The sequence below is a fragment of the Microtus oregoni genome, unplaced genomic scaffold, assembly GCF_018167655.1.
Source record: "Microtus oregoni isolate MIOR12 unplaced genomic scaffold, Mior012 000048F_ref0000485, whole genome shotgun sequence".
NCBI classification, from domain to species: Eukaryota; Metazoa; Chordata; class Mammalia; order Rodentia; family Cricetidae; genus Microtus; species Microtus oregoni.
The window spans coordinates 14,622,217-14,638,161 of NW_024543222.1; the positions used below are offsets into that span (position 1 = coordinate 14,622,217).

The 15,945-nt window shown below is 41.2% G+C and overlaps 1 protein-coding gene across 7 annotated transcripts in view; it reads right to left on the reverse strand.

The window, feature by feature from the left end:
• Positions 1–378: 378 nt before the first annotated feature.
• Tlk2 (tousled like kinase 2) overlaps positions 379–15,945 on the reverse strand; it is a 97,821-nt gene continuing 82,254 nt past the window's right edge. For 6 of the 7 annotated variants that reach the window (XM_041635841.1, XM_041635838.1, XM_041635840.1 and 3 more), the window contains 5 exons: positions 13,535–13,704; positions 12,289–12,427; positions 6,061–6,172; positions 3,286–3,393; positions 379–1,460 (listed from right to left, as the gene is read on the reverse strand). In XM_041635841.1, the coding sequence (XP_041491775.1) occupies positions 1,287–1,460; positions 3,286–3,393; positions 6,061–6,172; positions 12,289–12,427; positions 13,535–13,704 (703 nt within the window). In that variant the 3' untranslated portion in view covers positions 379–1,286. The remainder of the gene's footprint in view (positions 1,461–3,285; positions 3,394–6,060; positions 6,173–12,288; positions 12,428–13,534; positions 13,705–15,945) is intronic. The other variant, XM_041635842.1, reaches the window with a different exon arrangement.

The window sequence follows — 15,945 nt, forward strand, 5'->3', positions numbered from 1 at the left end:
CCAGACGGCTCCCATTTCAGCTCAATCTTCAGCTGATCACACATCTCAGAAAGAAAAAAAAAGCTTCAGAAGAAAGCTCATACCTGAAATACCTATATTCCTTGAGATTTTTTTTTTAAATTCCACTAGATGAATCTACCAAAGTGAGTTAGAAGAACATACATCTCAGATACGCACACCAGCGCATATTCACCGAATTCAAATGTCTGGGAGAGGCTGTTTTCTCCCCCAAAGACCTAAGAGGGGGAACGCTCACGTGGCTGGTCAACAAGAAATGCAGCCCACCCTGTGAGCAAGCAAGGCCTGGGTAGGAGCTGCCCCCCCCCCCACCCTCACCCCCAGGCCTTCTGTCTACTCAGAGAATCCAGGAGGACTGACTGCATGGACAGATGAACCTTTATTTAAAAAAATAGCACTTCAAATAAATTAAAAGGGACAACCGTCAAGTGTTCAATTGAAGAAATATCCGAAAACTTAGAGAGCCTCCAGCTGCAGTCTTCTCCCCTCACTTTGTCGATGGCAAAGCCCCGGCATCTCAGAGTCCCCCTCCATCTCTCCTGGGGAGTTGAGGGAAGCCCTCCCCAGTGAGAGACCAGACGGAGGGAGCCACATCTGACTGGAATGAACATTGCCACGTACTTGCTAATACGGGTTTCACTTTATGACCAAATGTAATCTTTCAAAAATAAAAAAGGGGCGAGGGAAGCTGCATGTTTTTTAAAAATTGAAATTATTTAGGGATAGAACACTAACTCTAGTGCCTTTAATGGGCAATAGCAACTTTTTTCCTCCGAAGTCAAACACCATCCCCAGCTGAGCCTCTGTGCTACAAGCTTTTCAGGAGATGTCACCTAAACTTTATTAAAAGAAAAGAGCAAGTTTAAATATAGACACTGGACTAGCCCAGTCTGTGTTTTCAAGTCCACATTCTTCATCTGAAGCACTGCATCAGGGAACCCCCTGAGTCTGCATGTTTTCAAGTTCACAGTACATGGAACCAGTTTTTTCTTTTTAATTTTTCCTCACTCAGAGCAGCCACACACAGTGACCGTTGACGCCGGAACCTCGGGCAGGGCCTTCTCCTATGAGGCCTGGCCAGAGCTGCCCAAGGCTTCTCCTCAATGAGAATCGATGCTGTCATGCTCTATGGATGGGAAAAAAGCAAGAAATAAAAGCACCTGGTACAGGTTTCATGAAATCCATTCGGATTCACTATGTTCCAAACCCACTGCTGATGCCTTGTGTCCACTTTGTGTGCTCAACAGTTTGTGGCCTTGGAGTTGGTCTCAATTCGAAGAACTGTTATTGGATGCCCCAGAGGTTGATGCAATAGCAGCTCCAGCAGGGCTACTTGTAGAGACTGACTTTCGGATGTGAGGCAACAAGTAGGGGTCACAGGCCAGCTGCTGGACATCGATACGGTCCTCCTTTCGATAGGCCAAGCATCGCCGGATAAATGCCTATAAAAGGAAGTTTCATACAAAAGACTGAGGAGATAATCCTGGTACACCAGTAGGAACCACCTGAGAAACCCATACCACTGCTAGACAGAACAAACATCCCCTCAGAAAAGATTTATAGCCTTCCCAAATCCATCAGGCAGAGCAGAAAAGACAAGGGCCAATGCCAGTACTGGGGTTTGTTGAATATTACAGACATGATTTGATTTCAACCACACTATCAAAATGGAAGTTCCCTTCCCACCCAGTCAGAAGACTCTTATCAAAAAACTTTTAAGTCTTTTCTGGCTTCTTATTTTTAGATCAGAGAAATCAATTTATTCAAATTTTATAATGCAATTTGTTTAAATAAATCAACTTGTTTGTTTTAGCCTATATCCCATGATGGTCTCAAATTCAGTATGTAGCTAAGGGTGACCCTGAACTTGTGATCCTCTCACCTCCACATCCAGAGTGGTAGGATTACACATGTGTACCCAACTACATGTGCTTTATGCAGTGCAAGGGATGGAACCCAGGGCTTTGCGCATGCCAGGCAAGCACTCTATCAACTTAGTTATATCCTTAGCCCCAATGAATCAGTTTTAAAGTCTAAAACATCGTATTTATCACAAGTCTGCATTCATAGTAAGCTGATAATGATGTGTGGCAGCCTCACAGATGACGACACACCCTAGCCTGAGGATGGCATGTTGACAGGAGAGGTTATAGAGCAGGGAGAGAACATATATCGAAACTATGTTCTTCATGCTCTATTTTGTTACAAACCTGAACCTAAAACTGCTTTAAAAAGTAAAATCTATCTCTGGATAGAGCTCAGAGGTAGAATGCTTACCCATTAAGCAAATGGCCTGGCAATTAGACTTCAGCATAGATTAAAAAAAAAAAAAAAGAAAAAAAAACAGTAGGTTTATTTACAAAAAAAAAATCTAAAACATAAAAAGTGATTTTTTCCCCCATATTTAATTAAAAAAATATAAAAGTAGAAGAGCAATTCTGGCTTTGCAAAAGCGAAGACACAGGTGAAGCCTGATTGAAGTATTTGGAAGCTAAGAGACATTCCTAGAAATGAACAAAGAACTCCTGGCTTTGAAAATGAGCTTTTCCTAGTAAAATACACAAGCCTAGAGTTTTAACAGATTCTCGTAGGTTGTAACATGATCAAACAAATGTGATGTCTCTACAGAGCTGCTGGAACAGGCTCTTAAAACTGGCCCACACAGTTGCCATGATCACACCATGGTCTCCTGCCTCTCCCCATTTCACAATGGTTCTGCCCCCTTCTACAATTCTCTTTCCTTCTCTGCAGAGCACACTTCCCTCAAATCTACACATGGCTCCGCCGTACACATTGTTCAAGCTACTGATCAAATAGCATTTCATCATCGAGATCTACCCTAACCATGCCATAAAAAACGGAGAGGAGCTATTACCTTTCCACCTTAGTACTCCTACTTCATTTCTCCTATTTAAGTCTTAGCTTCCCAGACAGGCCAGCCTCCCTGACAGGCATGAAACTGGGTATCCTTCCTATTACACATCTGCAGGTCTAACTCTACTGGAGTCTACCTATCCTTCCCTGTCCTGTTTCACACAGCCATTGTGAATTACAATCTGCTTGTGAAAATTCCTTTTGCTGAACCTGGGGATGAGGTGGGCAGATTATAAGCAATCTTCTTCTACTCACTGTTCTTAAGAATAGTAATATGTCCCCATTATGCTGCCTAATAATGCCAGAATTTCACATTTAACAATTCAGTTACTACCACCCTAAGAACCGACACTGGCAGCCAGCCATTTCCGTTGGCCAATGAATCAAGCTTACCTTTGCTTCAGGTGTGACTACTGGCTTTGGCGGGAACTGTACTTCAGTAGCTTTAAGAATAGTATTTTCTTGTAGAATATCTTGCTGGGACTGATTATGGCCAAAAGGCTGTAAAATAAAAACAAAATAAACAAAGGTTGGCCTCTGGTTACACAATTCAGCACTACAGAAGTCTCCACACTCTGGGGATGCTCTCCTTTAACTCTCACCTTTGACTTTAATGGGGAAGGTCCAAAGCTTAAAGGCCAGGCCAAGGCAGAACAGGAACTAGAGGCAGTTTCTCCTATCTCTAGCTTTCCTCACAGCACAGCAAAGAAAGATTCAGCAGACAAATGAGCAGCCTCTTGAACTCTGAATCACATCTTAGGTGACTACACTTGTCTATGTGCCAGCCAACCCAAGAGGTGCACTAAAAACGGACTGAAAAAGAAATCAAGGGAGGCTGGAGATGTGCAGCAACTGAGAACACTGGCTATTCTTGCAAAGGACTGGGGTTTGTTCCCAGCACCTACATGGAGGTTCACAAATATCTGCAGCTCCAGCTTCAGGGGATCCAATGCCCTCTTCTGAACACATACACGCAGAAAAAACACTCAAGTAAATAAAGTAAATCTAAAAAAAATGCTAAAAATTTCCCTCACCCCCAGTACGAGGGATGGAGTGGTGATTCTCACCTACAATCTCATCACTCTGAAAGCTGACACAGGAGAATCACTGTGACTTTAAAGCCTGTGAAGGCTACACAGTGAGCTCTAGGCCAGTCTGGACTACATAACAAGATCCCACCTCAAGAAACAAAACCTAACAAACAAAACAAACAAAAAAGTGCTGAGACCACTTAGGGGTTTTAACTATGCTTCAAGTTCCTGATAAACTTTTAAAAACAGGTTCAAGCTTACGATAATGCCTATAATATTAGCAACAACTCAACACTTAGACAGTGCACAAAATAACTATGCTCCACTAGTTCTGCATAGTTTTCTTGTTTTGGAGAGGCAGATAAAGAAAGAGCAAGAGGTTAAACAGGAAGGCGTTGTCTGTGTTAAGAGTTTGGTCTGGAAATCTCATCAAAATATTAAGAGTTCACAGGAGCTACAAAACTCCCATTTGTCTTCCTGCCTCAGACTCCCAAATATTGGAATTAAAGGTATGAATTACCATACTTGGCCAAGGGATACTTTCTGACACCACCTTCTCAGCACGTGTGTGCGCATACACACAAAGAGGGAGACGGCTCAGCAGCTAAGAGCACTATCTTCTCTTGTGGAGAACCCCAGTTTGGCTCCCAATGCCTCTGTCAATCAACTCACAACCTCTCATAAATCTGGCGTAGGTTTCTGTGCTGCTTAGTTCTGTGTCAACTTAATACAAGCTGGAGTCATCTGGGAACCTTAACTGCCTCCATCAGACTGTCTGTGGAGAAGTCAGTGGGGCATTTTCCTGAATCTAGATTGACATGGAAGGGCCCACTCCACTGTGGACAATGTCACCCTGGGAAGGTAGTCCTGGCTGATAAAAGCAAGCAAGTTGAGCCAGCCACGAAGTGCAAACTAGTAAGCAGCACTCCCCTATGATTCCTGCCCTGACTTCTCTTCAGTGGTGGTTTGTGATCGGATACATAAGCCAAACACCCCCTCCTGTTGTTGCTATTTTTGTTGTTTATTTGTCATGGTGTTTATCAGAGCAATAGAAAGCAAACTAGCAGAGTATCTGACACCCTCTTCCAGTATCCACGGGCAAACACACTCATGTACTCAGACAGACAGACAGTCACATACACACAAATAAATAAATAAATAATAAAATTAATCTTTGCCAGACATGGTGATTCATTCCTTTAATCTCAGTGCTCACTCAGGAAGCAGAGATAGGACAATCTCTGTGAATTTGAGGCCAGCTTGATCTAAACATAGAGAGTTCCAGATTAGCCAGGGCTATGAAGTGAGACCAGTTCAACAAAACAAACAAAACAAAACAATACCAACAAACAAAAAAAGTATAGGGGGCCTGGGGCGAGGGATAAAGTACTTACTATAAAAAAACAAGAACCTGAGTCTGATCCCCAGCACCCACATAAAAGAGCCAGTTGTAGCAGCATGTACCTGGACTCCTAGCACAGGATAGACTGGGCCAGCAGAATGTGCGACTTTGCTGGCCAGCTTGTCTAGCTGAGTTGGGTTCAATGAGAGATTTTCTGTACTAAGGACAGATCTGAGGTGGACTTCCAGCCTTCAGAGCATACACAAGAGTATGGTATATTTTTATTCACACCAGCTTATCTGATGAGGTGGTTAAAAATAAAATCTAGGAATTTTTCAAGTTTCAGATCTTATTATAACTTTGAGAATGGATCTTGGGCAGATTGTTTAATTATTAAATGATTTCCAGACAAATATTGATATAATCTCAGCACTCAAAAGGCTGAGGCAGGGGGATTGCCTTGACTCTGAGGTCAGCCTGGACTATATACAGACCAACCACGGCTATAAAGCAAAACCTCTCAAAATAAAAATCAACCAATAAACAAACCAAACCACCCTGAGTTCACACACATATCAGAGTCAAAATGTCTCATTTTTAAGAACAGCAACATGCATGCCTCTGATGGCTTGGGAGAATTCAGTAAATGCTCTCCAGCCTGGAATTTCTAGTTACTGAGAACCCTGCATTTTCTTGAAACCAGTACTTGCAGGATCCCAGTGATTAACTGCAAAGAAGAATCCACACCGAGGGGGTGGACATGGCCACAGGCTGCTGCACTGCCTTCCTCCTCACCTTCCTCCCATAAAGACACTGGTAGAAGATCACACCCACTGACCAGACGTCAACTTTATTTGAGATCTTTGGTGGCTCTTTCCCAACCACAAAACACTCCGGTGGTAAATACCTAGGAGAAAACAGAAATAAAAAACACTCAGGAAAATGAATATATAACTCAAGCCATACACAAAAAAGCAAAATAAAGGACCTTGTTAAAAATATAACACTTAGGCAGGCATGGCGATGCACACCTTTAATTATAGCATAGGCAGAGGCACAGATGGATCTCTCTGAGTAGTGACTACCAGAACAGCTAGGGCTGAGGAAAGAGACCTTGTCTCTCAAAGAAACCCAAAAAACAAAAAAATAAACAAGTGTGATTGCATAAAAATGTACGTTTGTCTGTGTATATAAAAATTAAACATTCCAGTTTCAACCATCAGCTTAGAAATATATACAAGTAGGGGCTGGAGACATGACTCCATAGTTAAGAGCACTGCCTGCTCTTCTAAAGGTCCTGCTTTCAATTCCCAGCAACCACATGGTGGCTTACAATCATCTGTGATAAGATGCCCTCTTTTGGCCTGCAGATATCCATGCAGACAGAACACTGTATATATAATAAATAAATAAATCTTAAATATATACATATATTTATATATCTATATATACACACAAGTAAACAAAAGGACACTTGAACTTATGGAGGCTCTTTATATGGCATTAAAGTATTTTATTTCTCAATTTTTGTTGTTGTTTTGTTTTTCAAGACAAGGTTTCTCTGTGTAGCCCTGTTTGTTCTGGAACTAGCTCTGTAGACCAGGCTGGCCTCAAACTGACAAAGATCCACCTACCTCTGCCTTCTGAGTGCTGGGATTAAAGGCCTGCACCACTACCGCCCGGCTTATTTCTCATTTATGGAGACATAAATATCCTCTCTAGTTTCACTAAGCTCACTCCCTGCTTCCTTTATCAGGCTTGTGCCGACTCCAAGTGTCATTCACCACTTTGTTGTCGTAGTGTTTTAAAAATGGGGACCACACAACGGTCTCATGCATGGAATGAAATGTTCTACCATTGAACTACACACTCCACTCAGCCCACAATACATAGACTTTTCTTTTCAAAATTATTTATTATATTCTTTCTGCATGTATGCTTGAAGGCCAGAAGAGGGCACCAGACCTCATTACAGATGGTTGTGAGCCACCATGTGGTTGCTGGGAATTGAATTCAGGACCTTTGGAAGAGCAGGCAATGCCCTTAACCGCTGAGCTATCTCTCCAGCCCCTTCTTTCTTTCTTTTTTTTTTTTTTTTAAAAAAGAATTATTTACTATGTATTCAGGGTTCTGCTACATATAGCCTGCAGGCCCGAAGAGGGTGCCAGATTTCATTATAGATGGTTGTGAGCCATCAAGTGGTTGCTTGGACTTGAACTCAGGACCTCTGGAAGAACAGTCAGTGCTCTTAACTGCTGAGCCATCTCTCCAGCCTTCTATACTTAGACTTTCCTAAAATCAATTTTTTGGGGTTGCTGAATATTGAATCTGTTTTAAAGTCCTAAGTGCATTCAGGACCTAGAGATCTCTGAGAGCAGCTTCTTTTGGAAACCTCTACCAGAAATAATTCAATATAAAATCCAGAGAGACATTAAAGTCCAAGTTAACAGAAAATGTTTTATTTTTCCACATTAAGGGCGAGATAGCTTGCTGAAAGATTAACAATTAGTATAGTAAAACCACATAAAGACCCTTATCTAAATTCCTTCTCTCCCCACCACTGGTCTCTGAAGAATCTAGGGGACAGCGGGTTACAACAAATTGAATGGGGTGGAAGGTAAGAACCTCTGAGCATTTAGGAAACCAAATAAATATGCTTAGAATCCTAGCCACAGCTCAGCTGGAAGGCAGAATTCTAAAGATAATAGAGCACTGGTTCTCAATCTTCTTAACACTGCAACCTTTAATACCTCATGTTGTGGTGACCTCAACCATAAAATTATTTTGTTGCCACTTGATAATTATAATTTTGCTGCTGTTATGAATTGTAACATAAACATCTGTGTTTTCTGATGGTCTTAAACAACCCCTGTGAAAGGGTCACGACCACAGGTTGAGAGCCACTGTGATAGATGAGTTTCTGTAGACTTGGGCCAGTAAAGCCCAGCCTATGGAAAATCTTTTACGTGGTCCCTGCTGTGGTCCTGGTATAAAAATATAAACTGAAATTCTTTATTCGTCTACCATCCCTGTCAAGCTTGTCTTTTACATGGCAGACATCTGGAACCCAGAGCGAGACTATTTCACAATGAATACTTTAGCTCAACACACGCTGAAGGTGTAGATCAGTGGCTGTGGGGTTGTGGGTTGGATTGCCAGTACCAAAGCAAAACACAGAACAAACAAACTACCTTAAAAATTGCAATAAACAAAATAGCCTATGAAGGAAGAAGAGAGGGGCAAGGAAATAAAAAAATGTAAACAGAAGGAAAAAAAATTTAAGAACAGCTCTTCCAAGCAGTACTCAAACTTTCCTGGACCTTTGATTTCACAGTTGCCAGTTCTTTAATACACAACAACTTAAATATGGTTCTGCATAAATAACAAACATAACTTTGATTCTAAAAATGACCACTGAAATGTATTCTCTCCCCCACACCCTGAAAGGTGGCAGGGAAGAACAGGAGTGGTGAACTCATTCAACGGGCAGAGTGGTAATTTGTTAAGATTTTTAAGAATGTAGCCAGGCAGTGGTGGCACACGCCTTTAAACCCAGTAGAGGCAGGCAGATCTCTCTGAATTTGAAGTCAGCCTGATCTACAGGACACCCAGGGGTATACAAAGAAACCCTATCTTGAAAAAAAAATTATAGAGTGTAAAAGATACTTCAACTTGACATGCTTGGTAAAACAACTCAGATTCAGTTTCTCCATCATAAATGAAGAAATAAACTAGTTTTTCCATACAAATAATACAACAGTAAATATTCTCATTTCCTGCCAAGAGCTTTGGGAGGACTGAGGAAGACAGGCCTATGACAACAAGCGGTGCCAACAAGCATGCTGCATTTTCATCACAGCACCAGCCCTCATACAGCAGACATGGAGCTCAGAGACGATGCTCAAAGCATAATGTGAGCTCTTGTTTGCTTCTGATTTTGTCTGTTTTGAGACAGGGTCTCACTTTGTAGCACAGGCAGCCCTTCGATTCTCCTGCCTCAGCTTTCTGGGGGTTGCAATGAAAGGAATGCACCTCCACGCCCTACTCATTTATCTTGCACGCGTTGGGATATGTGTATGGTGTTGATACAAGCCTATCTATGCAGGGACATGCACTTGTGTACTGACAGGCGACTGACTATCACAGTCCTGCTCTATCACTTACTCTTCCTCCCACACTTCTTATGAGGCGATGTGGTCTCACTGTGTAGCCTTGTCTGACCTAGAACTGGCTATGTAGACCAGGCTGGCATCAAACTCATCGCTTCTGCCTTAAGGGCTGGGATTAAAGGCATGTGCCACCACACCTGCTATCACTGGAATCCTAACTCAGGTCCTCAAGCTAGCAGTGAAAGCAGTCTGAACCACTAAGCCATCTCTCAAAACCCCCAGCTCACGTATTTTAATGCAGAATTCTGGAATAGCTAAAACCCACAATGCCTTATTTAAAATGTTCTAAACCTACTCCCCAGGCTACTTTTATCTCTCTGGGTCATCATCCTAAAAAAATAACATATTGAGGCTGGTGATTATGACACCATTATTACCAGTACACACTTTAAAAAGTTATGCAGTTGGAGCCGGGCGGTGGTGGCGCACGCCTTTAATCCCAGCACTCGGGAGGCAGAGGCAGGCGGATCTCTGTGAGTTCGAGACCAGCCTGGTCTACAATAGCTAGTTCCAGGATAGGCTCCAAAACCACAGAGAAACCCTGTCTCGAAAAACAAAAACAAACAAACAAACAAACAAAAAAAACCAAAAAAAAAAAAAAAGAAAGTTATGCAGCCGGGCAGTGGTGGCACATGCCTTTAATACCAGCACTTGAGGCAGGCAGATCTCTGAGTTTGAGGCCAGCATGGTCTACTGAGCAAGTTCCAGGACAACCAGGACTATTACACAGAGAACCCCCGACCCCAAAATAAAACAAAACAAAACCTTTATAGAAACTGATAAAATTTAATAGTCTCAGAACGCTCTATCTTTCATTTACTTAGTTATTAAACTTTTGTTTTGTTTTGGTGGGTTTTTTGGTGTTGTTTTGTTTTGAGACAGGGTCTTTCTACATAGCCCTGGCTATCCTGAAACTATTATGTAGACCAAACTGGCCACAAACTCATAGAAAAAACCATTTACTTCTGCCTCCTGAGTGCTGGGATTAAAGGTGTGTGCCACTACAGCCAGCTCATTTATTTTACTTTTTGTTATAGAAAATACTCAAATATAACTAAAGTAGAAAGAACACTCAAACAATCAAGTAACCATATTTTCAATGGCCAAGTAGTGGCTCTCTACATCATCTAATAAGCTACTTTGGGGGAAAACATTATATGATTTTTATTGAAACTTTAATTTCTGAATTTCTACAGATTAGCAAAAATAGTACCAGACAGCAATGACACAATACATCATCATCATCGTTTTGTTTTCCTCTTTTTTTTTCTTTTTCTTTTTTTCCTTTTTTCTTGAGACAGGGTCTCAGGGTCTCTGTAGCCTGGATAACCTGAAGCTCACTATGTAAACCAGGCTGATCTTATATTCATGGAGATCTATCTGCTTCTATCTCCCAGTGCTGGGATTAAAGTGCACATTACTATATTCAGCATATTTTATTATTTTTTAATAGCTATTTAAACGTGAGGAAAAGAGTATGTGAGACAGACTGAGAACAATTTTTTTTAAAAGAACAAACTTACAAGCATAAAATTCAAAATCCCAATGAACTTTCCTGTGGAGTAATCCTTCTGTACATTGTGCAAATTATGCCGCTATTGGTTTAATTAAGAAGCTGACAGGCCAATAGCTAGGTAGGAGAGACTGGGCAGGAGAGTCAGACTAGGAGAATTCTGGGAAGAAGGGTAGAGTCTGAAGTACCCAGTCAGACAGAAGGAGCAGGAGATGAATGTGTCATACTAATAAAAGTACTGCCATGTGGCAGAACATAAATAACAAATACGGGTTAACTTAAAATGCAAGAGCTAGTTAGTAACAAGCCTAAGTAATTAGTATTAAGATTCTGAGTTGTTAATTCGAGAATGACTACCAGAACAGGGAACCTTCTGCCAACAGAACTCATATAATAGAGGTACAAACCTCTTCCCCCAAACTACCAACTGTATATAATTTTTGTGTCGCTTAGTGACAGGGAGACTACTCCATAATAACCACTATAGTGAGTAAACACTATAAATATAACTTCTATTTTAAACCTAGAATTTCAAAGTTTTAATTTAAGGACTGACTCTTGACTATAGATACCATTTCCACAAGCACACGGAGCAACAGAAAGCAGTCCACTGCCCACCTAACAGCAGGCTCAGCTAAGGAGAACAGGGTCATTCCTCATGGTCTGAATGGCATGCCTCTTTCATCTGCTTCCTCATAGAGTTCCCTGTTCCTAGACAAAATTCTAAACTCAGGGTCTTCTGAGGCTGGGCTACAAGGGCATGTTACCTACCTCTCCTGTAGTGCTATGGAGACATCTCTAAGTTAATCACTTAAAGCAGAATATGGTGTAAGCACCTCAGAATGAGATGGCTAACAGACATGCATACAATTCTGTTCAACTGTGCTCACTTTTCAAATGGAGATTTTATGAAATACCATGGATTTACTTTATTTTTGTTCCCATCCTGATCTTCACAACTCCTTAATTCTTGACTTGACAGTTGCTCATCTACACACAAATGCCTCATCTTATCAACACAAGGAAAGGGCTCTACTTGAACTTGAATTAAAGAATTCAGGGCCATTCTTTTAGACACATAAACAACCTTGGTCTCTACTGGCTTGTACGGCCAGCACTGGGTAAGACATACACAACTCCAAAGGCCAGAATATACAGCGCTTTCTCAAGGGTTTAAGAACAGAAAGAAAACAGTACAAATTAATACAAAAAGTCAAACTGCTAAAAAAGACAAGGTATTTTGGTTTTAGCAGACTACATAGGATTAAGGATTAATCACCATGGAATCAATCCAATAGAACCACATACCCACCCGCCAACTTGGCAGATCTGGATACCTACCAATAAGTACCAGCACCTTGTGACGTTAGTTCCATGCCATCCACTGAATTGTAGCTATCATCATCCATGATCTTGGAAAGACCAAAATCTGTAATCTTTATCTCTCCACATGCTGTACCATTTACTAAAAGGATATTACCTAAAAAGATAAAAAAAAAAAAACTTCATGAATAAACAGACTTCTTTATTAAGAAAAAAGACACGTAAGAAGGGAACATGTGAACACTAAACCTTCGGAATAAAGTAAATCTAACTCTGGACACAAGGAGAATCCTCAGTGTCTACCAGAAACTTCTATTTTCTAAGAATTGCCTGTTTAACGTGCCAAAACCCACTCTAGGCACTGGAAATAAAAATGACTTGCCAAAGTAAAATCATCACTTATACAGTTTGGTTTAAAAAAAAAAAGGTGGGAAAATTTCACATGAACGTCTATGTGCTCTTTGGGCTAGCAAGCTTAGACTAGCAATGTCAGGGAGGTACGGGTGGAGGAGATACAAAGAAAATACGCTTGGGAACAAAACATGGTGCCACAGCGCCACCTGCTCCTATGGCAGGAAAATGTGGTGACTTCAGTGATTGCAGCCATCTCTCAAACAAAATCACTTTACTATAAATGATTTTCCGGATATGTCAATTATGTCAGAACACAACATAAAGGGCAGTGAGTGGTGAGCTTTTGTACACAATTACCAGAAGAGCTTCCACAGCCCTGCCCAAGGAGACGACAGGAACTAGGTTCTTAATACTCACATTCGACTTGACAGCCATTTACACAAGACATACATAACCAAAACCAACAACAACAAAAAACGCCAGCTGAAGATAACAAAAAATAAGAGACAAAAAAGCTCTTTGCTTTTTCCTGATGACTACAAAGTTAAATGATAATTTAAAAAGATGGAAAACTGCTGGGACTTAAGGAAATGAGGCATACGTGTTCATATCAGGGAGACCTGAGACAAAGGAACTGCTTCACAGTGTGAGCAATGGGAAAACAAAACAGAACTTGCAAAAACAGCTGTTTCTAAATGACATCATGGGTTTTCCTGGTTCAGCACACAAAGGCATTGTTTCTCCAGAGAATTTAATACAACCCACCCACCCACCACCTACACCCAGCACTGGGCGGCCAGGACTCCTTTCTTCCCACACCTACCCAGGCATCCTTCTTGGCTCCTGTCAAATTCTTTGACGCAATACACTTACAAGTCTATTAATAATGTCTCCTAAAATTTAGGCATACCTGGTTTGAGGTCATAGTGTATGATGGGAGGTTTTATTTCATTTAAGTACTTTAAAGCGTTCACAATCTGCATAATAATGGATCGGGCCTCTTTCTCCGACATTAATTTGTGCTGTTTCAGGTAGAAGTCCAGATCGTTTCCTTCACAGTATTCTAATACTGTACAAAACCTGAAGACACATAAACCAGCATTTACCAGTGGAGTAAGGAGCAGATTAAACTATCTAAACCACTGCCAGCAAAGACTCAGGTATCACAGCATCTCACTCCTTTCCTCCATGTTCCTTAACACTCTTCTAGCCAGCAACAGCTGCCAGCAGGCTCACAGGAAGAGAAGTGCTTGCTCTCTTGCAGACGAGTCTCTGGAATCTCCACATTGGCATCAACTGTGCCAAAGTTCACTGTGGCCTATCTCTATTAAGGACACTGATAAGAACTATGTTTGAGCTGGCCATCCCCTTGTAGCAGGGCCTCTACTGCATACCCATACCATGTACTCATTACTAAACAGTCATCACACAACTGTCCTTGCAAGTGTTTTATATAATCCTGAGTGCCCAGGTCTCAAGAATTGGCTGTATACTGTATCTGGCACAAGACTACACAAATGTGTTGTTATATGGTATGGGTTCTTTTACTTTCATTTATGCCAAAACACAACACACACACCCATTTAAAATTACACACCACTGTTGACACTACAGGCAATGAACCTATCTTCCGAAATGTTCAAACTGATGTATTACTTGAATATTCCTGAGAGATGAATAACTAGGTCAGGTTTATCAGTCAGGACTTAACCAGTAATAAAAACCACTTCAATACTAAAGCCAAACTGTCTGGTGAGGTGCCCTAAAGCCACAGGGTCCTAGGAAGTTGGTACCGTGAGAATGTAGGTCACAAGAGAACCAGAACTGTGTGCTTGACCACCCACTGACACAGCTGACCCCTGATGCAGAGGAAGGAAGGAAAACGGTGAGCAGCTATAGGCTGAACTTCAAGCTGCACTACAACGGACTACAAAGATTTGCAGAATCTCAGAAATGAATAAACTATGCTTTTTATGAAACCTGTGAGGCATGCTGACACTCTTGAGCATGTAGTTGCTTTGGGGTCGGGGGGTGATAGGGTTTCTCTCTGTAACAGCCCAAGCTGTCCTGGAACTAGCACTGTAGACCAGCTGGGATTAAGGCCATACCTGGCCTGAGCATGTACCTGAAATGTTCATTCTCTGACTGAGATGCTGATATCTGAGTTGGACTCTTGTGGATTGATTCTTTGGTCCACAAGCAAGTTAGAAATAAAATCTAACTTTATACATCTAAATGACTCCAAAATGATGTTCTAAACAACAATCTGACTTGTTTGAGCTAAAAACATAATATGAAAAACATAATAAGAGTAGTAGAAAATTACTATCACATTGAAATGTGTATACAATTCAAACCAAAAGATAATTCAAGTCATTATATTTATTTTCAAAATAGTTTTAGTATTTATTCTTCATAGGAGAGTCTATCTAGTTAGTATTCAAGGAATCTACTGAAAGCAAAATAGTAACAGCAGACTGGAGACTTGACCAGGGCTCTCACCCTTGGTATCTAAGTACACTATGTTCTGAGCTCTACCTATGACACAACAAGGATACAGTATGCAAAGGCTCCTTAAGTGAGAAGGGAAAAGTTTGAGCATGTAGGAGAAAGGACAAGCAAGTATTGTTTCCACAGGAAACATGGAATTTCCTGGATATATCTCTACACATGGGCTGTCTGTCTGAGAGTTTCTGGGTGAATAGACCAAAACTCCTGGACACTGCCTTGGGAGACTGAGAGAACACCTGAAGGTCGGACCTAAGCTATCTTACTTTCTCCTGACGCGGGTCTGAAAAGGTTCCAAATGCTGAAATATCTGTAAACCTGAATAAGTCCAAAGGCTCTGCAGTGCACTGACCTGTATATTACATACAGGATTATCAAGAGTACCAAAGGTCTCTCACAAGTAATTTCATTTTTCTGATACCCAACAATTGGTCTACACATCAAGAAGGCTGAGCACTAAGACCCCTCCCAATCCTAAAATCTAAATCCCAATTTTTAAATGCCCATGAACCTTCATTCCAACCTGCAGCATGGGCTGTCTTTACACGTACCACATTAATCCTTGTTTTAGGGTAACAAAACACTGTTGTACTTAAGGCTCATGGGATTCATCAGTCTTTATAGTGGGCAGAGTTCTCTTCAACAGTTTACACGTGTTAGACCTGCTAGTGACATGTCAGCACCAATGCCTAAAGACTGACTGCTACATTTTTAGGAATTTTGTAAGCTGGAAGCTAATATTTGTAAGACTAAACCCATACAACAGAATGTAACCTGGCTATAAGAAGGGATGAACTATTGACACACAAATAT